Source organism: Anabrus simplex, chromosome 5, assembly GCF_040414725.1.
Source record: "Anabrus simplex isolate iqAnaSimp1 chromosome 5, ASM4041472v1, whole genome shotgun sequence".
NCBI classification, from domain to species: domain Eukaryota; kingdom Metazoa; phylum Arthropoda; class Insecta; order Orthoptera; family Tettigoniidae; genus Anabrus; species Anabrus simplex.
Genome location: NC_090269.1, coordinates 257375338 through 257402153, shown reverse-complemented (window position 1 = coordinate 257402153; position 26816 = coordinate 257375338). Strand labels below are relative to the sequence as shown.

General features: G+C 40.7%; 1 protein-coding gene across 1 annotated transcript in view; it reads left to right on the top strand.

Annotated features, from left to right (window-relative positions):
* The first annotated feature begins 8719 nt into the window (after nucleotides 1-8719).
* Nucleotides 8720-26816, top strand: part of LOC136873963 (uncharacterized) — a 199216-nt gene continuing 181119 nt past the window's right edge. The window contains exons 1-2 of the mRNA XM_067147361.2: nucleotides 8720-8787; nucleotides 26369-26475. Coding sequence (XP_067003462.2) covers nucleotides 26376-26475 — 100 coding nt within the window. The 5' untranslated portion in view covers nucleotides 8720-8787; nucleotides 26369-26375. The remainder of the gene's footprint in view (nucleotides 8788-26368; nucleotides 26476-26816) is intronic.

Below are 26816 nucleotides of genomic sequence, written 5' to 3'. Positions count from 1 at the left end.
CCAAAAGACAAAATTACATTAAGAAACGGCTGAAACCTTCCCCCTGGAACTACCCACAGGCACGATCACATGTTTAGGTAAATTCTGCCATTACATTGTATCACTAGATTTTCTTCAAGAAGGCCGCACCCCTGCTTCCCTAGCCCTCTCTGGCCTCCGTCAAGTCGCGCTCTCAAGCACTGGAGAAATTCCGGCAAGACGGTCCAAAAGTGTCCTCCTTATATAGTTCCGTAGGGGAAACTTTCAGATTAAATTTAACTACACAATGCTGATAGGCTGAATTTCCATACATACCCCTGGGTTTGATTGCTTAGAGAACATAGTTACAATCATGTGATAGGTAGATTTCAATAGAGGAGGAGTCCACCGCGCACGCACGGACAAACAGGAAACATACATATATGTATATATACTGACCCATTTACCTCAGCTTCGTAGACTCGGTCGGAACAGGTCAGTAACTGCCTGGAACTGAACCCGTGCCTCTTAAAATTACAGGAAGGAGATAATAGAGGCATGAACCCCAAGTGAAAAATTGAATAAAATGAAAAAGTTTATTAATACAAATAAAATGCAAATGAATAAAGAACAAAAGAAACAGGGGATGCAGAAAACAACTTACATAATCAGTCCCAGAGAGTGTTATACACGCAATCATCTTTCCTTCTGATCACACACATCGTTTTAACAAACATGAATAGGTTGCCGTAGCAACGTTAAGAAGCTTGATAAATACATTGGCAATCAAACTAAATCTTTCTCGGAACAACGAATTAGTTCGTAACATAAAGCATTCCTTTCTCCATAATAAAGAGTTGGACTCGCGTGAAAGAACACATCTCACTCCAAAAAAAAAAATCACGCAAAAAGAGGACCTACGATAATGCTAAACTTGAGCCAACAACATCACTTCAAAAGTTGCGGGCCACAACAATCGGCTCCATAGAGATTGCATCCCCAGAGAACAAAAAGAAAGGGCAAAACCAGCAGATAACACGAAAAAGAAGCAAGGAGGATGAGAGGTTGCCATAGTTACTGAGATCAACAAGCATTTCTAACAATGACACATCTAAACAGAAAAAAATATCTAAAATAAACGACTAATCAGGCAATTAAAGCCGAGAGCAAATGTAAATAAAGGAGTAACTGTGGAGCTGAACTAGCACCCGTGGGAGACGGAAAATAATACAAATCTTTACAAACATACACTCACGCACAGCATAGAGACCATGGTGAAACAAACCCAGTATAATTTCAGTGTCAAGACACGATACGAACACGCTCGTATGGCATGACAAACAAGATCGCAGGCACCTGAGCTTGAGAAAAATTCCAGACTGTGACATTGGATCGCCGCAAAATAGCCCAGGCTCAACCAATCACAATCGTAACCATCACGCACAATTCACGCCACATGTCGAATTCATATCACCCTAACTCAAAGGTGAACATGAAATATACAGCATTAGCGTCAAACCAAAACAATATCGACCAAGCTCAGCCTGCCGAAGATTCGAAGAAAATCAGGGGTGTCAATTCGAAGCCACATGCATGCACGCCAAACTAGTAAAAAAATGACCGCTTCTGACCTGAAGAAGAAGAGACACCGCTGTAGCCGTCCCCAAGCTGAGAATCAGACCCTACACCTAAGGGATTTGAGAAGCATTTCTTCCTCTGGAGAACTTTACAAATAGGATGTTTAATGAATAGTTTACATGAAATCGAAGTTCCTATGTTACCAAATATGTATTTCTAATTATCTTCCTTTCTCTCTCCTGATCACGTTAATGAACTCAGTGGACATATTTCTTCTTTATGTACTGCTGAAACAGTCATTATACTTTAAAACACGATTTCCAAACTTACACACTAACACCTTCAGCCAGGAAGTCTTGTCTGACTTGGCACTCAGAATGTCATCAAATGTCTTCCAGACACTCCTAGCCCTGCAGATATATTTTAAACCATTATCAAAGAGATGAATGTATTTCTTTCCTGTGTTGACTACCCTAATGAAATCGGTTTACGCATCAATCCATAGAGTACAGGATTTAAATTCGAATCGCGAAGTCTCCACTTTGTCAGTCCCCGCGCCCTACAGGAAAATCACTGAAACCTAAGATGACGATATACCTATATATACATTACTCGGCAAGCTGACGTATGAAGTTGTTTTCCATTGCTTTCTTCATTGAGCTGAAGCCGTGACTTTATGAATAACACCTTTCATTGCATACACATGCGCTAGTCGTGCTCTGAATGTTATTACCCAACACCATCCACACCTCAACTGTTACAATCATAAAACAAAGCAAACCATCTCCGCACAGGCCGTGAAAAGGAAGAATGTAAAAGCTTCCGGTATTCTTAACCCCAGTACTTAATGGAATAGCCCTTAGGCATTAACCTTGTATTCATTTATTTGGTGTAGACTGAGTGAACCTAAGGGCATGTACCTCTCGTTTCTAAATTTTACAACTTCCTGACGGGGAAGCGATCACACGTCCTTTCGGGTGAACGGAGATTGGGCTTATCTCTCAACAAGAAAGCCCTTTGTCACAGCCATTAATGAGACGGAAATTTCAGTGGAATCTCGTTTTTTCCCTGCCTTTTGCCAAGAGACAGATGAAAATATACTGCATATATCGCGAAGTAGTAAAAAGCGGATTTTCACACGCACTAATCCATATTTTAATTTTCCCCAAAACCAAACCAAGCCTCATGGCGCAACAGCTAGGTAAAAGTCCCTGACATGGCTGAAAATCGTACCCGGGGTCTCCGGATAAGAGACAGGCATGCTACCCCTACACCACGATGACGGTATTTTAATTATCATTTTAATTACAAAATAAAACTTTGATTAATTGTATATGTTTTAAACTAAACTGAAAGCGAGGGGTACTAGACAGAGGGAAAACTATTTCATCACTCTAGAAGGGACATCACGCACTGAGATTTAACCTACTGTGAAATAAGAGCCAGGGAAGAAATTCTGTGTGTGAATAAATTGTGTCACGATAATTTTCCTTGGAGTTGTAACAAGCCTGCTGGTTACTGGTCGGAGCACACTATGGGTATCACGCGCCGGCATGTGGCCCCTCCAAATCATAAATGGCACGTACGAAACGTACTTGACCTGATGCGTACCTCACATGTTGTCGGGTCTACAAGTTCATTTATTTGCGACTCACAACTCAGCGCCTTCACCTTCACACGTCACTTCCATAAACAGATACGACCATCCTTGAAGGGTATACACTGACCATATTGCCCTTGACTTGTCAATGGCATTTACAATGACTGATTACTCGATCAAAGGTACCAGTCTCTTGCTCTACCCTAGTGGTATTGAACGGCAAGTACGTAAAGACAATTTGCACAATTTTAAAATATTTCTCACTTTTCATCCCTCTTTCAGGTATTTAATGAGCTCGAAGATAGTAACATTTTCAGCTCTTTTCATCTTAGACTAGCAACCGGTTTAAGATAGGCTATTCTCCAGAGAAAGAAGGGCAATCTCTAGTGGCGACTCGAGACCTTAAATTTGTTTGGAGCTATGGTTTTTAAAGACCTTACTCACATGCAACATAAAAATTCGAAGTGATGTCTATTAGCATATCTTAACTCAAAAAAAAAATGCATTCGACACTCCAGTTCGTCCATCAGTGAAGTTTTACATAACTTTGTTGTTGAAGTTTTCAGTAGTGGAAATGTTGAATTTTTGTCTCTTTTTTTTTTTGAACGAGTTCATTATGAAGAAGAACTGCACTCCTCTGCTCTTCATCTATTTGTTATCGTACTTCCATCCTGGCTTACAAATAAAAAGTAAGTGTCCAGATTAAGAAGGCTCAGTTCAAGTAAATTAGTTCTTTCCAAAACATATTTCAGGTTACTCAAGTCATTATACCAATCGGAATTGAAATGCTGTGTTTGTATCTTCGTATTATTTTGTATTTTGGTTCTGTTAAATATTAAGTTTATCTTGGTCACCATACAATGGAAATGGATTCTTCAATATAAAGGCTAATACTATCCTATGCATTTTGCACTGCACGAAGTGTTATCAGTCCACGTGATGCGACGGGCGCGACGGAATTCAACTACATAGCCCCATACGAGACTTCAGTTTGGTGGCCATCCCCTTTAACCCTTCTCCTTCTCTCTGTTAAAAAATACTCGTTCGTCCACCCGCATCTGTAGATGATGTAGCATTTTCAGGCTATAATAGAGATGGCGCGACTTTTTTGGGGGGATTTGGCATCTTCAGCAGGTACAATCTAAAGAGAAAAAAACACTCTTTAAACTATCTCACTTTAATCAATTCGACACTACTAAACTAATGCCTCAAAATGCTTGAACATGGTCAAAACGGGACAACACAGAAATTGGGAAATGAAAGAACGAAATATTCTGAGAAAAATCATGGGACCCATTAAAGAGGGTGGTGAGTACAGAATCAGGCATAACAAGGAGCTTTACTAATATTTAGAGAGCACAACATCAGCCATAAGAAAGAGGGGACTTACCTTCTACGGTTACATAGTCAGAATGGGCAACAAGAGACCGACCTCAAGAATCTTCAACACCATTTCTAGAGGGAAGGGGACAAGTGCTAAACGGACGAAACTGGTTCGAAAAGACCTAGAATTTTCAAAAATTGATCTCAGGGATATATTCAAGAGCGATAAATTTAGAATGCTGATCTGAACATCCGACACTCTTCAGTCACTGACAGCTAAAACATTGCGTCCTGGAGTGGAAGTGAAGTGGACTCAGGAAAGGAAAGCAACGCACGGTGAAATACTGGGCTAAGAAAGCTCGCCAGAGTTAGGAACCACGTGGTGTAAGGGGCCACAACGAAACATGAAGTAGAATAATAAGAAGAAGAATTAATTGTAATTGTGATGCGGAGCTAAGTACTGAAAGCCCCAAAGGACGAGACGCCCCTTGTCTGCAATGTAAACAATAAGCATTTTGCAGTGATTGAATTCGAGGGTTATGAAAAAAAAACAGCCATCCAGAAAGAAGTGAGGCAGGATTTCAGTTTGTCCCCGTTACTGTTCAATGTATGTGTAGAGCAAGTGGTGAAGGATATCAAAGAGGAATTTGGAAAACGCATCGCAGTTTAAGGAGAGGTAATCAACACCCTATGATCTGTAAATGATATTTTTATCTTATCTGAGTCTGCAGAAAATACTGAATTGCACGGACACACTCTTGGAGATTGTGGAGGTGTTTTGTTAATTTACAGGTACTTGCAGACTATACGCTGAAAGGCATAATAGTCTAGAATAAAGATGCATGTACGTTTGTATGTATGATTGTTTTCTGTGCTTTTTATGTAGGTATGTAGATTAAAAGTGCAAAATATGATATGAAGATTAGTTGCTTGGCCTTCGCAGACGACCTAGCAATACTAGCGGACAGTGAAATCGCAGCAATCAAACAGATAGAAGTCCTCAAGGAATGTGCTGAAAAAGTTGTAGGCTACAAATTTCGTTTGAGAAAACTAAGTTCATTTGTTTTAGATTCAACACTGAGAAACTAAACATAAAATATGGACAGATAAAACGGGTTCCATACTTCAAATACCTTGGTGAAATTATAAAACCAACAGGGTTAGAAAAGGGAGCACAAAAAATTTGCCCACAGAAACTCAAAACAGCATATTGGAGAACATGCGACGTTTACAACAACAAAAATCATGTCCACACACATAAAGATCAGGCGCTACAATACTGTGCTCAAACCCGAAGTTCTACATGCGAGCGAAATGCTGGTACTCAATAGAAAAGGGAATCTAGAGAACATTCTGAGGAAAGAACGGGCGATCATGAGGAATATTCTTGGTCTAGAAAAAACTGAAGACGGATATAGACTCAACTCCCGTAAAGCAATAGATAAACTGTCCAACCTGGCAGCAAATATTAGAAAACGAAGATGAAATTTTCTGGACACGTTCAAAGACTCCAAGCAACAAGACTTACACACAAGATCATGGCACATGCAGCAGGAAATTGAAGAGTCTACCCTGTATCCAAGAAGTCAAAAAAGGACATGGTGAAAGCCCAGATAGATATATCAGAAATATTAGACAGAAATCTGTTCTGTTATAAAGTAAACAGATGGGTAGTGCAGCGAGGGAATGATGTTCCAAGGAGACCAGGAATCAAGTACAATGGAGAAAGAAAGAGTCCCCGAAGAAAAAATGAAAGCCACATGGGAGACCAGAAATGCGAATCATAAAAGCACTGTATCATCAAACAGGGTCCAAACGTAAATAATAATAATAATAATAATAATAATAATAATAATAATAATAATAATAATAATAATTAAAAAACAAATTTATCAATCGGATCCATTGAAGCGGCTATCACATTAATTTCTCTATAATATTAACCGCATTGTCCTCTGGGTTAATATATTTACACAATCATCTTCAATAAATTCCCAGTAAATTGAAACATTTCACAATATTTTTTGTATTCTCATAATTTTATTATTATTTTGCCTTAAGCTGATATTAGTATTAATATAAAACATGTATGCGCTTGTTTGAGCGGAAAGGAGCAGGCACCATCTCATTCCAAACTATCACGCGATCTTCTGCAAATAATTTCGCAAATAATATATTTTAGATCAACATTTTGAAATGAAACACAGACATGTAACATTTCCTTCTAAGAATGTGTGTGCAATATTTGAAAAAAAAAAAAATCTGCTCAGCTGTTTAGACGTGATGTCGTTTCAGAAGGTAGACAAATGGACTCGTTTCATTCTTCAGATATAATATATTCTGTAAGGTACTCATTTTTAAGGATGGGGCTTACAACTGTCGCCTCTGTCCGAAAATCATCTTAATATCACCCAGCACATGGCACTTGTTACCATGGTAACAACGACTATACTGCCAATTTCAGTGACAGGTGGTGGTGGTGGTGGTGGTGGTGGTGGTGGTGGTGGTGGTGATTATTGTTTTAAGAGGAAGTACAACTAGGTAACCATCCTCTATATAACACTAATCAGAGAGAAAAAATGGAAGGGGTCCGACACTTCGAAAAATGAAGATATCGGCCAAAGGAAGACAAGGGCCACGAAGGGCGTGAAAATGAAAGACTCCCTAGCCCTCGCAAACCTAATAGCGTCGGGGTCAGAAAAGAACAAGTGTTGACCAAGAGAGGTCGGATAGGATAGATGAAAGTGAGGAGCCTGGCACAAGTAAGATTTCAGTGACACCACATCCCCGCTAATTGGTGAGTGCACCCAGAATCTAGCTTGTGAAATAGGTTTCTGGTTCCATCTTGCCAGTGAGAGTTAAATTCTGAACAACATCATTGCAAAGAGGTAGCCTCCATGGCTCAGGCGGCAACACGCCGGCCTCTCATCGCAGTTCCGTGGTTCAAATCCCGGTCACTCCATGTGAGATTTGTGCTGGACAAAGCGGAGGCGGGACAGGTTTTTCTCCGGGAACTCCGGTTTTCCCTGTCATCTTTCATTCCAGCGACACTGTCCAATATCATTTCATTTCATCTGTCAGTTATTAATCATTGCCCCAGAGGAGTGCGACAGACTTTGGCAGCCTGCACAATTCCTATCCTCGCCGCTAGATAGGGGCTTCATTCATTCCATTCCTGACCCGGTCGAATGACTGGAAACAGGCTGTTGATTTTCATTTTTCATCATTGCAAAGAGGTAATTTTTTTGCTATTTGCTTTACGTCGCACGGACACAGATAGGTCTTATGGCGACGATGGGATAGGAAAGGCCTAGGAGTTGGAAGGAAGAGGCCGTGGTCTTAATTATGGTACAGCCCCGGCATTTGCCTGGTGTGAAAATGGGAAACCACGGAAAACCATCTTCAAGGCTGCCGACAGTGGGACTCGAACCCACTATCTCCCGATTACTGGATACTGGCCGCACTTAAGCGACTGCAGCTATCGAGCTCGGTGCAAAGAGGTAAACCACAAGAAATAACAGTCACTTCAAATCAATCAAATACTGTAAATCTAATTGACGACTTAAGAATTGTTCCCTTATTGCGCATGTTAAGACTGCATATTCCTTCTTTGCTCTGCCGCATCGAAATTTCCTGATAAACATATCCTCTCGTATGGACTTAACTGTGGTCTCGTGTGATCTCCACAACCGAGGGAGCTGGCCGTGTGGTTAGGGGCGCGCAGCTGAGAGCTTGCATTCGGGAGATAGTGGGTTCGAATACCCTGTGGGCAGCCCTCAAGATGATTTTCCGTGGTTTTCCATTTTCACGCCAGAAAAATGCCAATACCTACAGTATATGTGTTGGTGTGACGTAAAGCCAATTAATCTCCACATCGCGTCTGACAACTCGTCGTCCCTGACGGAATCAACTTGACAGTTACGGTAGGATGCTTGCGGGCCGTTGGAAAGGAAATATTCTTCGGATCAAACGAAATTCTAATCTGAAATGGTAGTCTATTCTGTAGAATTTTGAGATGTTTTAGTGAAGATTTTGCATTCCTGATTTTTTTTTTCTCTTCGAAATGTATATTTACTAAATTAACACTTTATCAGAGAACAAACGGTTGGACTTGCACGTAGCTCTCCTACGTTGACATACAAAAGGCCATAGTTTGGCCCCAAGATGGCTTCTCCCACTCCGTGACAATAGGCAGGGCTACCGTCAAGGTCGGCTGACTGTGGGAGTATTATTGCCGCATTGTCAACATGATTACGGCAGATTGATTGGAAGTTGGGAGTAGCAAGCTCGCTAGTTCGATCCGAGGAGGCCAGTAGCTGGACATACAGGTAAGTGTACCAAATTCATAGTTAGCGTTCATACGGTTTAAGATACTCTCCTACTTATGTGTTATTGTTATTGTTATTATTATTATTATTATTATTATTATTATTATTATTATTATTATTATTATTATTATTATTATTATTATTATTATTATCCAATTTAACTTACACTAATTTTTGCTTCATCTTTTTCAAAGGCTATTTTTAGAACATATATTAGTTCGTATTGCCGGCCCCGAGGTGGAGGGGTAACATGCTTCCCTCTTACCCCGAATCCCCGGGTTCGATTCCCGGCCACGTCCGGGAGTTTTACCTGGATCTGAGGGCTAGTTCGAGGTCCACTAAGCCTACGTGATTACAATTGAGGGACTATCTGATGGTGAGATGGCGGCCCAGGTATAGAAAGCCAAGAATAACGGCCGAGAGGATTCGTAGTGCAGACCACACGACACTTCATAATCGGCAGGCTTTCGAGCTGAGCTGCAGTCGCTTCGTAGGTCAGGGCCCTTCGGGGCTGTTGCGCCATGAGGTTTAGGGATTAGTTCATATTAGTGTTGTGAGCATTTAGGTGATCTAGTGTATATTGAATGCATGTCTTAAAGATTATTTTTTTACGAATTTGATCATATAGATCCGTATTGTTACAGTTTAAAATAAGAAACAATGTTAGCTTCAATGGTCCACCCAATCAGTACACTTCATTTTACAAGTGAAAACTATTCAATATAAAACATATTAAACATATCCTACCGAGCTCGATAGCTGCAGTCGCTTAAGTGCGGCCAGTATCCAGTATTCGGGAGATAGTAGGTTCGAACCCCACTGTCGGCAGCCCTGAAAATGGTTTTCCGTGGTTTCCCATTTTCACACCAGGCAAATACTGGGGCTGTACCTTAATTAAGGCCATGGCCGCTTACTTCCCACTCCTAGCCCTTTCCTGTCCCATCGTCGCCGTAAGACCTATCTGCGTCGGTGCGACGTAAAACAACTAGCAAAAAAAAAACAAAAAAAAACATATCCTTGAACATGTTTCCTCTCATTTGAGACTTCATCAGTCATATCGTCTCGTAGTAGATAACAAAGCTCATTGTTGCTGTCTAATAATTGAAGAAAAAAGTGGAAGTATCAATTTCCTTTAAGAACTATTTGAAAATACACTGAAGATAAAATATACACATTATTTACACAAAATTGTCCTCACTTCTTGCAAAAAAAATTATCTTCAATGTTTCAAATTTTAACGTTGAAGATAAAAATTGTTCGCAAGAAATGATGACAATTTTGTGAAAATAATGTGCATATTTTATCTTTAGTGTATTCTGAAATAGTTCTTAAAGAACATAGGTTCTTCCATTTTTTGCAATTACTAGACAGCAACAGTGAGCTTTGTAATCTACTACGAGACGTTATGGCTGATAAAGTCTTAAATGAGACGAAATATGTGCCAGGATATGTTTAATATGTTTTTATATTAAATAGTTTTCACTTGTAAAGTGAGGTATATTGATTGGGTGGACCATTGAACCTAACATTGTTCCTTATGTCATAAAGATGTTCACACATAGCAGAAGAGAATTCTGGTGTTTCCAAATGCTGCTGTGCCATTTAACTCCACACTAGACATAATAATGTTATTGGTGTTATATCTCAGTAGGCTAACTAATTTTACGATTCTCTACTACGTCGAGCTGACGTTATTTAAGCATCACATCTGGCATCTTGGGCCCAGAAACCCGGCGCTCTATCGTCTGAGCCTCTAAACATTTTATGGCATATACTGAAGTGAGATGGCGTATGGTTTTCAGTGTCGGGAGTGTCCGTGGACATTTTCGGCTCGCTAGGTGCAGGTCTTTTGATTTGACACCCGTAGGCGAACTGCGCGTCATGAAGATGAAATAATTATGAAGACATATACACCCAGCCCTCGTGCTAGGGAAATTAATTATGATGGTTAAAATTCCCGACCCCGCCGGGAATCGAATCCGGGTCCGCTGTGACCAAAGGCCAGCACGCTAACCATTTAGCCATGAAGTAACCTAAGCCCATGACTCTACAGCCCTGATATGCTTTAGCCAACCAAGAGCGACCGCTGCTCAGCTCGAAAGAAGTTGTAAAGCTGAGCTGAAGGATCGCTTATCGCAACATTCCATCTCTCGAAAGTTGCGCTGATGACGCACGCACCGCGTAGCTGCCCTTTTGCCCGAGCGCTTTGCTCCTAGCAAGACGTTTTCAATGTTCAGTGAAAAAAGAGTAAGAGATGCAGTAAATATATATATTGCAAGCTGTCTTATGGCGACGATGGGATAGGAAAGGTCTAGGAGTGGGAAGGAAGCGTCCATGGCCTTCATTAAGGTACAGTCCCAGCATTTGCATGGTGTGAAAATGGGAAACCACGGGAAACCATCTTCAGGGCTGCCGACAGTCGGGTTCGAACCCATTATCTCCCGATTACTGGATACTGGCCGCACTTAAGCGACTGCAGTTATCGAGCTCGGCAAATAATAATTTTAAATATCGTAAAGATTGTCATGCGTGGTCAGAAATGTGATGCGATAAGAAAAAGTGTGAGGGATAGTAGATTTCATTCTGTGTTATTATTCGCAGTAGTAGTAGTAGTATTCTTCGCCTGGTGATCATAATCGTTCAGGTGTCAGTCTGATAGACTGTTCGAGTCCCGTTGATGGAACAAAATCACCACAAGAATGGTGGCTGGTAGGATAGGAGAGGTGATCGTAAACAATTGTGTATTACTAGATTACATGCCAAAAAGCCTGGTTTCAATTCCAAACCTCTCCGCGGTGTTCATATTGAGTGAGGGTATGTGCCGTTGTCGATGGTGATTAGTCGGGCGGATGGAGACGATAAGCCTTAAGCAGATCCTTTGGTGTCCTTTGACAGGAATAGGCAATATGCCAACACCGGTTTTCACCCTCCCGCTACCTCATTATCATTATGCCACATCCAGACACGCGGATTGTCCATTCGGGGGGATAGTAGGTTCAAACCCCACTGTCAGCAGCCCTAAATATGATTTTCCGTGGTTTCCAATTTTCACACCAGACAAATTCTGAGGCTGTACCTTAATTAAGGCCACGGTCGCTTCCTTCCCCCTCCTAACCCTTTCCTACCCATCATCGCTATAAGACCTATCTGTGTTGGTGCGACGTAGAACAAATTGTACAAAAATGGACTTGGGCATAACAATAATAACATAATAATAAAGTAAGCATGGACAATCATACCAAGGATGGTGAAATTTGAGCTTACCTGTGGCCCGAGGATATGTAAATTGCAGTCGGTAAAACAAAATAAACTAAAAGGAAAGTCCTAATATATATTCCGTCTTTCCAGCACTTTGGCGAATAGTCAGCATAGTAGTCTTCGGTTCATAGGGCTCCGGGATCGATTCTCGGTCCTCTATCTCGAGAGCTGAATGCTTTTAATCATCTTGGTGCACATCTTCATGTACATAAAACACATGACGCTGCTAACATCCAAGTAGTGTTGGTGTCATTAAGGACATTATGTTGTAAAATTGGGTTTAATCCAAATTAGTGCCGTCCCCAAATAATTGTGAAAGTAGCTAGGAAGAAGGATAATATAACCCAAAAACTTGTAACTATTTTAGTTAAGCATAGTCTGTAAAAATGGTTGTTGGTGTAGAGACACTCTGATCTATTGGTGAAACAGTGCAAACAGTATGCAATAATGTCTCGTCCAGTTTAATTAGATCCCGAAATATTAACCAACTAACGTTCGATCTGGCACATTGCTGCCGTTGTCGTCGTTAGGTAGAAGACACATGAATAATATTTAGCCCTACTCTCTCGTGAGTACTTCAATTGCTTTTAACATCTTCGAAATTGTTCCTCTCCTACTGGTGTCACTTATTCCTTTTTCCCTATATTTTATATTCGTATCGTATCTGAAATATTTTTGTTTATCATATAAGACTGACAGATTTAGCTCTTCACTTCGCCGTATAACTTTTGCACATGATGTATCATCAGCCGAGCGGCTGTATCGGATTTCGGAACATTCCACACCAACTAACCTGTGACACATACACGTATTGCAGATAAAGATGGATGTTGTTCAGCCAGATGGCCTGCAGATATTGGAGTGCTGTGTGGTCACCGTGATGACATCCTCAGACTATTGTTTGGCTTTCATGACCAGATCCACTGCCTCTCATATCAGACGGGTCCTCAGTTGTTCCCCCTTCCAGTCCTCGATCCGGAATTCAAACTATTGGACTGGCCATGAACATAGCCCGAATCCTCTATGCAAAAACCGGTCACGCTACCTTTGTACTCCAGGGCTGACTATTCGTAACATTAACCTTTCAATAGTTAAATAAAACTGAAATTAGTCAATTAATAAATTGTTGAAATAGTTAATCTCTCCTCTTATTCGAAAGGCTTTAAACATGATACTAAAGTCATGAGTTTGATTTAGGTACTATCCCAACGTTTGTCCGGAATGAGTACGGAGAAATAGTTTCTCTCATTAACAGAATCCGAATTTCGAAGGACTGCTTCTCAGCCAAATAAAGTCCTGTGCTAGGAAGCTATGTTATTGTCAATGTGGCTGAACATCACAAACCTGCAGTGAGGAAGAAAGTCTTTTCTAGTCTCAGTGATGGCGACGCTGCAAAAAATTAACACATTCATTGAGGTTATTTTGAGATTTTATGTACTCTAGTAAGAAGAGCGAACTGTCTGACAGATTGTAAATGAACCCCTACTCTCGTCCCTTCCCTCGAATCGACACAGAAGAAGGGAAAGTTCACTTCATGCCATACAGTCTAGCAGTGCACTAACGGTAAATGCATTGCCTATTCCGCAGGGGCACGGCCTAATGCAGAGCTCCGTGACCTGCTTCACAGCAATGCAACAGCCATTTAGGAACACGTACTATTTGATACAACGCAGCGATTCTCATACGCAACTATTGAGAAGAAACCTATTCCACTTCGAAGTCAGGAAATGCAATGTCGTTTATATAATAATAATAATAATAATAATAATAATAATAATAATAATAATAATAATAATAATAATAATAATAATAATAATAATAATAATAATAATAATAATAATAATAATAATAGGGCGTTGCCTCTGAAAAGGCCTGGTGCAGGTCTTTCGAGTTGATGCCGTAAAGGCGACCTGCGCGTCTGAGAGAATGGGACCCTACCTGTGATGATTCTAATGTTTAAGGCGGCACATGCACCCAGCCACCGACCCATCGGAATTAACCAATGAAGGTTAAAATCACCAACCCGGCCGGGAATCGAACCCGGTACCCCCTGAACCAAAGGCCATCACGCTAACCATTCAGCCATGGGGGTGGACGTTGATATTACTGAAAGCGTCACACAACAGCTGCAATATTAGTTGGTAAGAGGAAACTGTGTCCACAGGAGAACGATAGAAAGTTTACCTTTGGTTGGAACGAAAAGGATCGACCTCTGAATATGATAACCTGTAGGAGACATCAGTTACATTCTATAAAGTGATCTTTGTCCAAGTTCACAGAATTATCAAAACAGATTTTAACTTATGCCATTAGAATCCAATGATGAACAAGTCCGTGCACTGATCGCAATATCCACTTTATCTCAATCAAAAGAGAATCCTTCAGAGTGGTAAACCACTGGGAATGATTGTACGCATACTGTAACTATCCTTGTAAAACATAGGTAAAACATGATTGAATCACCACACTATGCCACACTATGCACTAGGTAGCCTACAGTTCGTACTCGTGAAAATCCAATTTTATAAAGTGGACGAAGAAAATGTGTATTGTGCCCACAGAGTGACGCACCTCAGATCACCGTATTACAGCATCTTACAGTATAATGCCATTAATACCCCAGCGCAACATGTCTCGGATCTCCATGAAACGCATCGGTCTGCGTCCCACCACGGCTGATTCACAGACCACCGGAAGGAAGCTCCCCACTAGGAGGTCTTTGTAAGGCCTCTGTGACGTTTTTTATACTGTGAACAATAGTTGTGACGTGTCTGATAAGGCAGTGAAGGTATGCAACTAAGACGAGTCAATACAGCGCGAAAGAAAGTCATCACATCAGTACGAACTAATATTTTGAAATGGAATAAATGGATCATATTAAATAAATAACGCTTCAGAGAAAGAATCTTCAAGATATTTGACAAGGTTACTAATATTATGCCGTTATACTGAAACGTTTTTAATCATCTTCAACGATTAAAAGCGAAATTTCCTATTATTGCGAGACTAACATTAATTCACGCACAATATGTTATAAACGTTATCAAACCACACGTTATCGTACAGGCACATTAGTTAACTCCAACCAATGAACAGCTACCCTACCTCTTATCAGGACGGCAGGGGTTCGATTCCCAGCCAGGTCAGGGAATTTTACCTAAATCTGAGGTCTGATTCGTGGTCCATTGGTGCCAGATGAGTAATATTCTTTCACGCTCCCAAGTCCCTAGCCTGCTAGAATTCTTAGGATATGACACTTCTGCCAGGAACTAGCAGCATGGAAGCTTGCGGATTGGCGACGAGTGGTGATCAGCGACGAATCATGGTTCTGTCTGTATACAGACGACCGTCCAGAGACGCCCTGGCTAGCGCACTGATCCACACTTCATTGTACAGCGGCACACTGCCCCCAAGAGAGGCATCATTGTGTGTTGGTGCATTTCCTACGATTCGCGCTCCCTACTGATGGTGATTAAAGGAACCCTAGCGCCTTGACGATATGTCCGGCTATCTTCTAGCATGATAGTGCCCGGCGCCATACAGCACGGATATCTCTGGTCGGCCTTTGTGATGTCAACATGCTTCCTTGCCCAGCAAGATCTCCAGACCTCTTTCTTTCGAGAATGTTTGAGACCAGATTGAACAGAAATTTCTGCCAGTGAGAACTACTATAGATTTAGAGGGTCTGTTACACCAGGTGTGACAAGATCTACCTCAGGAGAACATTCTACACCTGTATACCTCCATACGAGACCGTATCGCCGCCTGTCTCCGTGCTACAGATGGCCTAACACCGAACTAAGTCCATCCTGCAAGTATTTCTTACCCTGCAATAAATGCTTTGTGTGCTATAGTATTTCTATGCTTTCTTTATACCACCACGTCATGTTCCTGTACGTGACCCTGCGGTAGCTCGTTCATGGTGCGCATATTTTGTTGAAAATCAGTAAGGAAATCACAGTTTCTGGAGTTGGGCACGTCGTACGATTTTGAGAGATGCTTCATTCTTCAGGTCATAATTTCAGGACCTCGATAAAAATAAAATTGTTTCTCTAAGCACAATGCTTCACTAAATAAAAATAAATTGTGCGATAACCAGTGAACAGATTTCCGTATTTGATGTCTTGGGAGAAGGCTCCAACAGATGTTTACAGGTAACCATACTCATTAATGATGCGAGTGAGCAAGAGCAAGATAAGGCACGTACAAAGAACATTGTTCACACTGTTACAGAACGAAACAACCACGTAGACTGCATTGGTCACTCTATTGGAGAACAAGCCGCAATAACTTAATTTCTCACTTCATTGTAATGCGTTTAAGCTCCTTTTTCATCCTCTTATTTTTCCTTATCTTTTCCCAATTATTTGAGGTCAGCATTTCATGTGGATTAAGCCCAGTTTTACGGCCCAATACCTTTCCTGACGCTAAACCTAGGTGCATACAGTGAATATCAATCATCAATGATCTGCATTTAGGGCGATCGCCCAGGTGGAAGATTCCCAATCTATTGTTTACCTCATACTTACATTTATTTATAATTGTTTACCTAATTGTTCTTAAATATTTTCAACGAACTTAGTAATGTATCGAACATTTCCCTTGATAAATTATTCCAATCCCTTAATTTTAATCTTATAAATGAATATTTGCCCCAATTTGTCCTCTTTAATTCCAACTTTATCTTCATATTATGATCTTTCCTACTTTTAAAAGCTCCACTCAAGCTTATTCTTCTACTTATGTCACTCCACGCCAACTCACCACTGACAGCTCGAAACATACCACATAGTCGAGCATCTCGTCTCCTTACTTCCAAGTCTTCCCAGCCCAAAGTTTCCAACATTTTAGTAACACTACTCCTTTGTCGGAAATCTCCCAGAACAAATCGCGCTGCTTTCTTTTGAATTTTCTCCAGTTCTCGTATCAAGTAGTCCTGGTGAGGGTCCCATACACTGGAGCCATACTCTAATATTGTGGTCTTACGAGAGACTTATACGCCCTCTCCTGTACATCCTTACTACAGCCTCTAAATACTCTCATAACCATGTGAAGAGATCTGTAACCTTTCTTAACTACCTCGTTAACATGACTACCCCAATGAAAATCACTATTTGCTTTACGTCGCACCGACACAGATAGGTCTCATGGTGACTATGGGATAGGAAAGGCCCAGGAATGGCAAGGAAGCGGCCGCGGCCTTAATTCAGGCCTAGTGTAAAAATGGGAAACCACGGAAAACCATCTTCAGAGATGCCGACAGTGGGGTTCGAACCCACTATTTCCCGGATGCAAGCTCACAGCTTCGCGCCCCTAACCGCGCGGCCAACTCGCCCAGTTCAATGAAGATCATTCCTTATATTAATACCTGGTCACTTCCCCATGAGATACTATTACCACGTCAATTCAATAATTAAAACTGAGAGGAAACTCACAACTTGACTTTTCATACCATTTACATTCACACCATACATTGTCTGCTGTCCATATCAAAACATTGTTTAAGCCTCCCTGAAGTCGCTCACAATCCTGCAACTAATTTACTACTCTATACAGTACCACGTCATCCGAAAATATATTTCTCTGTGATTCCAGATCTTCACTCATATCATTTATATATCAGAAAACATAAAGGTCCCATTACAGGATCAGATAACGCTTCATCTACTCTAATTTTCTGAGTTCTATTTTCTAGAAATGTAACCACCCATTCAACCACTCTTTTGTCTAGTCCAATTGCCCTCATTTGTGTCAGTAATCTCCCATGATCTACCCTATCAAAATCCTTGGAAGTTCAATAGCTCTCCAGTCCATTTGACTTCCTGAATCTAAAATATCTGATATCTTGCTGGCATTCTACAAGTTGAGCTTCAGTGGAATAACCTTTCCTAAAACCGAACTGCCTTCTACCAAACCAGTTAGTAATTTCTCAAACGTGTATAATATAATTATAAATAATGCTTTTCCAGAGCTTACAAACTACACATGTCAAGCTGACTCGCATGTAATTTTCAGCTTTATGTTTGTCACTCTTTCCCTTGTACACTGGGGTTACTATTGGAACTCTCCATTCATTTAGTATAGCTCCTTCATGTAAACAGTAATCAAATAGCCCTTAGTATTTCAGATATTTCAGATATGACACTATATCCCAACCCATAGCCTTTAATATATCCCAAGAAATCTTATCAACCCCATCTGCCTTTCTAGCTTTCAAATTTTATATTTAATTATAGATGTTTTTATTAACATTAACATTAACATTAACATTAGTTGCTTCCTCTATGAGGCCATTATATTTATATCAAACTAACTTTACATTTGCTAACTCAGTACTTCTGCCGTCTGTAAGTCCTCGCATATACACTCCCCTTGTTCATTAATGATCCCAAGAATGAACTTTCGGTAACCTCTTTCTGCCTTAAAGTATCTATACATGTCCTTCCATTGCTCCCTAAAATTCATATGGCTCCCAATTATGTTTGCCATCATATTATCCTTAGCTGATTTTTTCAATGAATTCAATTTCCTAGCGAGCTCCTTCAATCTCTCCTTACTCCCGCAACCATTTCCAACTCTATTTCTTTCTAATCTGCACTTCCTTCTTAATCTCTTTATTTCCCTATTATAATGTAATGGGTCCTTACTATTCCCCGCCACTTTTAATGGTACATATCTGTTTTTACACTTCCTCAACAATTGCTTTAAACCCATCCCATAGACTGTTTACGTTTTTATTTACCACATTTCATTGATCAAAAGTGTTTTTTTAATTCCCTTAATCCACTCTTACCAGCCATATGGTATTGCCTAACAGTCCCACTTTTACAACATTCCTTTCTAATACATTTGTTTTTAACTCTGACGAAGACAGGTTCATGATCACTTACACCATTTATCACTTCAGTTTCCCTATAGAGCTCATGTGGTTTTATCAGCAGCATGTCTAGAATATTTTTCTCTCTAGTTGGTTCCATCATTCACTGATTCAGCTGTCCTTCCCACAATAACATATTCACCATTAGTTGGTCATGCTTTCTGTCATTCGCACTCCATTCCCAGTTAAGATTTGGCAAGTTTAGATCACCCGTTACAATAACGTTCCTCTCTGTATCGTTTCCCACATAGCTGACTATCTCACAAATAATTTTGCATCAGTGTCAGGGGCAGCTTTTCCAGGTCTGTAGACCCCAAAATCATCAAGTTGCCTATTGTCTTTAGAGATGTGTATTACACCTACAATTTGATGATCCCCCACCCTTACCTTTTTCGTAGCTTACAAATTCTTCTTTCACCAGTATAAATACCCCTACCCCCACCCCCACCCTTCCAATTGTTCCTAACGAGTCTCTACGAAAAACACTCCAACTCTGCGAGAAAATTTCCGCAAACATAATATCACTTCTCAGCCATGATTCAATTCCTATTTCAATATCTGGTAAATATGTATCACTAAATTACTTAATTCTATTATTTTCTTTACAACACTTCGCAGTTTAACACTAACAATTTTATGTCATCCTTACTCAAATTGAACAGGCCGGGAATCGGACCCAGGTCTCACGGAATCCAAGATCACTTTGCTACCATCCAGCCAAGAAGATAGTGAAATCTGTTTAAATATTGGCAAGAAACTGGAACTATTGTCCCAACAGGCCACTAGTTTATATTTCTGTTTAGGCGCATGTCGCTATACATTTCGAGTAGTAGTGATCTGTTGGTGTCATTACAAGAGCTTCATTCCCAAGTGTCTTGATTTACTTGAGCGGTAGGCAGTCTCGTCACTGCCCTGGGAACACCACGACTTGCTGCTTTGCACTTGTAAATCTGCAGAAGACACTACGAGGTAGGGGTTATAAATGTTGGAGATGTCGTCGTTGTTCTTGTTTTAGATCCAAACAGGGAGCAATTGTAATATGTAGAACCTATGTCGTGGTGGTATCTGTAGTAGTTTGTGTATAACATAGGATTGAGATACATATACTACAGTTTGAAGTAATGTTCTAATGCAGCATTTTCTCTGCTGTAAAGTAGAAATTCGAAAGAGAAACGCACCCAAGATCTTTCCAGTCAGAGCAGAGATTTGAACGAATTATCCCTGATTGATGCAGTTGCTTAGACTAATTATGAGACTGAAATTAGAGTGAGTACATCAGAAGCTGGACTGCCAAATAGGAAATGTATTAATGAGTTTGTTTCACCCAGAAGGACATGGAATCCCCTTCCAAAGACAATAAATTTTTAAACAAGGCCTCTTTCTGCACAGGCACATAGCCTTTCCGTTCACTCAGCCTACAATAGAAACTGCCAGGTTAATCATTGGGGGCTAATACGTTCGAGCCCAGATCTCATTTAGCACCGGGTTAAGCAATCTTTGTCATCAACTTTCGTAGGTGCCCCCATGACCTGGAAAGGAAATGTATTTGCTCTCTTATCTCACGAGTTGAAATTAAAAAAAATACTATCGTAGAATTTTTCAGGAATAAGTGTAGGATAAAATAGGACACACAGAATGACTAGGATTCAAATCTGAGATTTTCTGAGCGATACAGCTTCGTACAGTAGTTTACCTCGCCTTACACTTGAAATGACCGATCGCTTCACCATAGAGAACATAAACACCTTTCCACAACAAAGCAATTCACAACTTGATCGGACAACCACGAAGACACAGATAATTATTATTATTGTCTCCATTTAGTTGCACCTGGTTCTTCTCCTTCATCTTTTCTGACCGAACTCTTTTCGTCAACATTTGTCGTTTATCGGTTCCGACAATATTAGGTTTTCTACCTGTCATGACTCTTCTCTTCGTTCGGAGATATCATTCTTAACCAGATAACTTTGTTCCTCCTCCTTCTTCACCCTCCTTAAACTCATTAATCAATCTGTCAACAAGGATACTACACTGGCTTACAATACCAGCAACTTCCGTTGACGTTCCAAACAGTACTTTCTAATTTTATGTGGGAATGTACCACTATCATCAAGATGGCACACAAATATTTTAAACAATTTTCATGAAAGCATTATACCTAAAATACGTGTTTTTATAAGAATGAAATGCTCCACTTATGTACAACACCCGACTTTATTTACACTGTGTTTATAATTTATTACAGGTATCATCGGACATTATTGTTGCGTTAATGCTCAACTGGGAAACCTATCATACACTTTTGTAACGTAATTGGTACTATGGTGTCAGTCAGAACCTAGACATGTAATAATAAATTAATGGATGTTTTCTTGACTTTTCGTTGTTTACTGAATTTTATTGATTTAGATCAATTTTAGGGAGCAATGGAGGATATGTACAGATACTTTAAAGGCAGAAATAGGTTCCAGGAAGGACATTCCAGGGATCGTTAATGAACAAGGGGAGTGTATATGACTGTGACGACCTACAGAAGACAGACGTAGTCAGTCAGCTGGACCTATGGATAATCTCCACATAAAGGAGCCGACTAATACTGATAAATTACACACATTTGCCTATGATAATTAAGACTTTTACAAAAGACATAAAAGCTGAAAGCTAGAAAAGCAGCTGGGATTGATAAGATTTCTGTTCATATAAGGTAAGGTTGGATTGCACATGTGGACTCTGTTCCCGGCAGCCAAATTCACATGGGTTGGGATATAGTGCCCTATCTGAAATACTTATTTGATTACTGTCTGCATGAAGGAGCGATACCAAATGAGTGGATAGTTGGAATAATAGCCCCAGTGTACAAGGGAAAGTGTGGTAAACATACAGCGAATAATTACAAGCGATGTGTTATTTGTAATCTCTGAGAAAGCTTTATTTCTGGTTATATTGGACACGTTTGCGAAATTACTAACTGGTCTGATAGAAGTCAATTCAGGTTTAGGAAAGGTTATTTCATGGAGGCTCAACTTGTAGGATTCGGCAAGATATGTATCAGATATTTTATATTCAGGAGGTCAAATGTACTGTATTGCTATTGATCTATACAATATTTTTGATAGGTTAGATCATGGGAGATTGCTGATGAAAATGAGGGCTATTGGAGTCTCTCAGGCCAGGAGATGTGTTGCGGTAATTCGAGGTGCGGTGAAAGTGAAAAGGGAACATTTCAAATCATTCCTTCAATTTTTATGAACAATTTTGGTCGTCACATTGTAAATGTTTTTCGCACCATGGGCAAGACATGTCATACGTAACATATAGTAAAAGGATAGGACTACCACTTCAAAGAATTGCAGCGAAAGTGTATGCCACGGCGTGTGTGTAGACGAGCATCACTTAGATTTTGTCAACATTATTTGGATTTAGTACCTCCAGTCCATTATTGACAAAGTGTGTGATTGTTTGCTGGTTTGTCTTGGAAAGTTGATTTGTTCATATCAGGTAAGGCTGGATTGCACATCTGGACTCTGTTCCCGGCAGCCAAATTCACAATGTAGCGTCCAAGATCGTTCACAAAAACCGACGCAATGAATTCTTTCCAATTCACGCCATAGTTAGCTTCGAGAGTATTTTCGCACTCTATTTTCCCACAAGAATAGCTGCTGCTGCTGCTGCTGCTGTGCACAGTTCATTCAGCCCCTTGTTTTTCTGATGTGCCACTCCATCTGTTGTTTGCATTATAAAACAAAAACACCGTCCCAGTATGGAGATCAGTTGCTTTGGGCCGCTACCCTTAAGCTGGAGTACAGACGCTGCCTGATGTGTTCTAGTGTCTTGTTCATTAAGATGATGATGATGATGATGATGCTTGTTGTTTAAAGGGGCCTAACATCGAAGGTCATCGGTCCTGTTCATTAAGAAACCGTCACCTTTCTAAAGGAACTCATCTCTCCGAAACCGCTGGCTCCCTGAGGGTATTAGGTTTATTTCCACCGCCTAACCTTCGACTTTGAGTCACTGGCTGTACAGTCTACTCAGTACGGCTGCAGGATGAACCCTGGTCAGACAAGTGTATAGCCATATTCTTTCACCAGCTGATGTACCCGTGCTTCGCTACGGACAATGTATACAGAATTCTAGGGTAGGTAATGTACACCTTGTGGGTAAGATTGTATTAAATCTTACAGAGGAATGGCATGCTAAAGAAGAAAGTTATCGAACTCCCCAGCTATTTCCCACCAATATTCAGGCAAGCTGTTATACTCGGTACGCAGCAGTAGTCCCATCTATTGGCAGCGTAAGAGACAAAGAATATCACAACAAACAATGGTCAAAGTAATGTTATTGTTGATCCATTTTGTGAGGTTTCGATATTGTAGGCCTTTACATTTAGTTTTCTTCCGACTCTGAAATACCACTCTTATCATAGTTGGTGTCCGACTCGTTGGCTGAATGGTCAGCATACTGGCCTTCGGTTCAGAGGGTCCTGGGTTCGATTCCCGGCCGGGACGGGGATTTTAACCTTCATTGGTAATTCCAATGGCTCGGGGCTGGGTGTCTGTGCTGTCCCCAACATCCCTGCAACTCGCACACCACACATAACACTATCCTCCACCACAATAACACGCAGTTTCCTACACATGGCAAATGCAGCTCACCCTCCTCGGAGGGTCTGCCTTACAAGGGCTGCACTCGGCTAGAAATAGCTACACGAAATTACTATCATAGTCGGTACGGTAAAACTGAATAAAACATAAATGATCGGGGATTGTATTCTCTATTACTTCTGTTATATAGTAGCCTACTTTTCGATAGGACCAATAACATATGAATTAAAAATAAATTTTTCGGTGCCTTTCCCTAAACTACCATTTAATTGTCCGACCCCATGGCTAAATGGTTAGCGCGCTGGCCTTTGGTCACAGGGGTCACTTCGATTCCCGGCAGGGTCGGGAATTTTAACCATAATTGGTTAATTCCCCTGGCACGGAGACTGGGTGTATGTTTCGTCATCATAATTTCATCCTCATCACGACGCGCAGGTCGCCTACGGCCGTCAAATTAAAAGACCTGCAACTGGCGAGCCGCAGTCCTCGGACACATCCCGGCACTAAAAGCCATACGCCATTTCATTTCCACCATTTAATTTAGGGCGAATAAAATTGTTTATAGCTTAGACTGTAGTTTCTTATTCCCCGAATCTATATACCGATTTTCATTAAATTCGTTTACCCATTTCCTCGTGGCTGAGCGTTGATAAGGACTTGGCAACAAAAATAGAAATTCGTGAATATTTCTGTAATCATAGCCAGCACGGTAAAAATGTATAAGAAATAAACGATCGGAAATTGAATTATATATAACTTTAGTTATGCAGTAATTATCGACAGGACCACTAATAACATAAATATTTGAGAATTAAATTTTAGGCCTTCCCCTAAACTACCATTTCACTCAGCGTGAATAAAATTATTTATAGTCTAGATTGTAGTGGCTCATTCTCCGAGTTTACATACCTAGTTTCACTCAGTTCTCTTCATCCGTTTTCTCGTGATGCGCGTACATACATACATACATACATACATACATACATACATACATACATATATATACAGGCAGACAGACAGACAGAAATTACGGAAAAGTAAAAATTGCATTACCTTGTCTGTGGACATGACCGATACAGAAATACCGTTCTTTTTAAATTCTGAGCAATGTACATACAAAACTCTTATTTTATATATATAGATATATTGACATTAGCCACCAAATTATGACCCGCATTTACCTCCTAGTTAGCACGTTGGTCCTTATCGTCATGTTTTTACTTAATTTACAGAATTTCATTCTTCCTGTTACATTACACCGATGAGGAATTGAATGAGAGATAACTGGGTAGTGGCGTGTAGCGCCCCTTTCTTCCTGATGATGGCAGTGGTGCGGCATGTCATAGACTCCACAAGATATCGGAGGCATTGGAGAACAATACTGATCCATGAATGCCGCACAGCCTCCCACCATGCAATGAGAATGGTTGAAGTAGGGTCCAGGGCGCGCAGAGTACTCTCGGTGGCATGTCAGATGTGGGATGACGTTCGGGAGTGATGAGCCGGTGCATCGTCCTGCTACAGGAAAATGTTTCCTGCAGTGTGCAGGAGGCGAACAAATGGCTGGATATGATCTGACAGCAGGTCCCTGCTCCCGCTGGTGAGGAACGTTGACAAATATACCAGAGATTCCATTTCATACCACGAGGATACCACCACCGGCTGAGCTGTAACCTCCTGGCAAGGGGAACCAATTGTCTCACGTGCTGGGTGACGCATTCGTACCCAACCATTGTCGCGTACCAACTGGTACCTAGATTCATCTGTCCAGGCGACCTTTTACCATACTTCAAAAATCCAAAGGTGGTGTTCCTTTTATTATGTCAGTCATTGTACCTTCTGACGTGTGGTGAGCAGAGGTACCTCTATAAGACGGTAACACCTGTACTTCATTGTGAGGAGATATTTCTGTATGTCATGACCGCTCACACTTCATTGTTGTCCAGCAGTGAGTGAATTTGCTAGTGACCTGCTGCACACTAGACCCGTCTATCACTTCGGTGTTAATTCGTCATCGTCACGTTGTGTGCCATGGCAGTTGACCCTGGTGGTGATGGTGGTCGTGGTGGTGGCTTATCAGTGAATATCGATGACCGAGATTGAATACCTCGTATCTCAAAAAGTTCTTCCTTTTTATTATTTCCCTTAAGACTGGTCACGCCTCCCAGCCACACATGGATATGCAGTCCATCAGAACAATGTCCGTTGTGTTCTTTTTTCCTATGCCGATGTGTGAAGGAAAATGAACCTTACCGTACCGTACTATAGGAGAGCATGTTTACGTGACGTTCCTACTAACTTCTAGAGTATAATTTTTATAAGGCTCATTTTCCTTTACTCGTAAGCATAGGAAAATATACACAACGAACATCGTTCTGATGGACTGCATACCCAAATGTGGCTGGAAGGCGTGACCAGTCTTAAGGGAAATAATGCATATGAAGAACTTTGTGAGATACGAAGTATTCAATCTAGGCCATCGATATCATTCTTTTTTTTTTTTAGTGCCCCTTCATGCCTTGGACCACCTTACACAACTTCTTTATATCCCTTAATAACTTCCCCTGTAGTACCCTATTCATGCCATCTAGTAGTTTCCTACCCCCCTCCATCCACCCAGTTGCCCTCATTTTTATGTGGCTTTCGGTGCTAATACGTCATCCTCAGAAATTAACCCCCCCTGTCCCCACTTTTAGTCTTGTGTAGCAAATAAAAATAATGATACTTGAATGAAATACATCCCATCTCAGAACATCCCAACGACTTCAGGCTTGATATCGCAAGAAACTCAGAGGTAGCTGCTTGGTTTATTGTACAGGTGTTTATTTTTATTTCCATCTAGGAGAAACATGAAAGGAGTATCCGTTGCTGTGATTACGTTTCTGGCGTGCGTCGCTACTATGAGAGCAGCAGCTCCTGGATTTTCAGCACTCCCCCGAACTGAAAGAGGTATGTACATCTTAACAGAATATATTTATAATTAATATTTTGTCTCTACATTTTGATTTTTTTGTCCCATAATTAGTTCTTTTCTCGGATTAAGCATACATTTCCAAGTATAGTGTTCACAATTGAAAAGAAATCTGAGAGGATTGAATGCCAGATAGAGAATACGAAACTGGAACAGGTGGATCATTTCAAGTACCTGCATTATCACAGGACGGTAACACAGTAAGTGCAGCCGAATCAAGGTATAGCAAAGATAAGGAAGTGAGCTCACAGTAGGCCTATTCTCTCAGAAAAGTAGCCTATGTTCCGTGACGAAACTATCCTCACATCAGTCTGTTTCA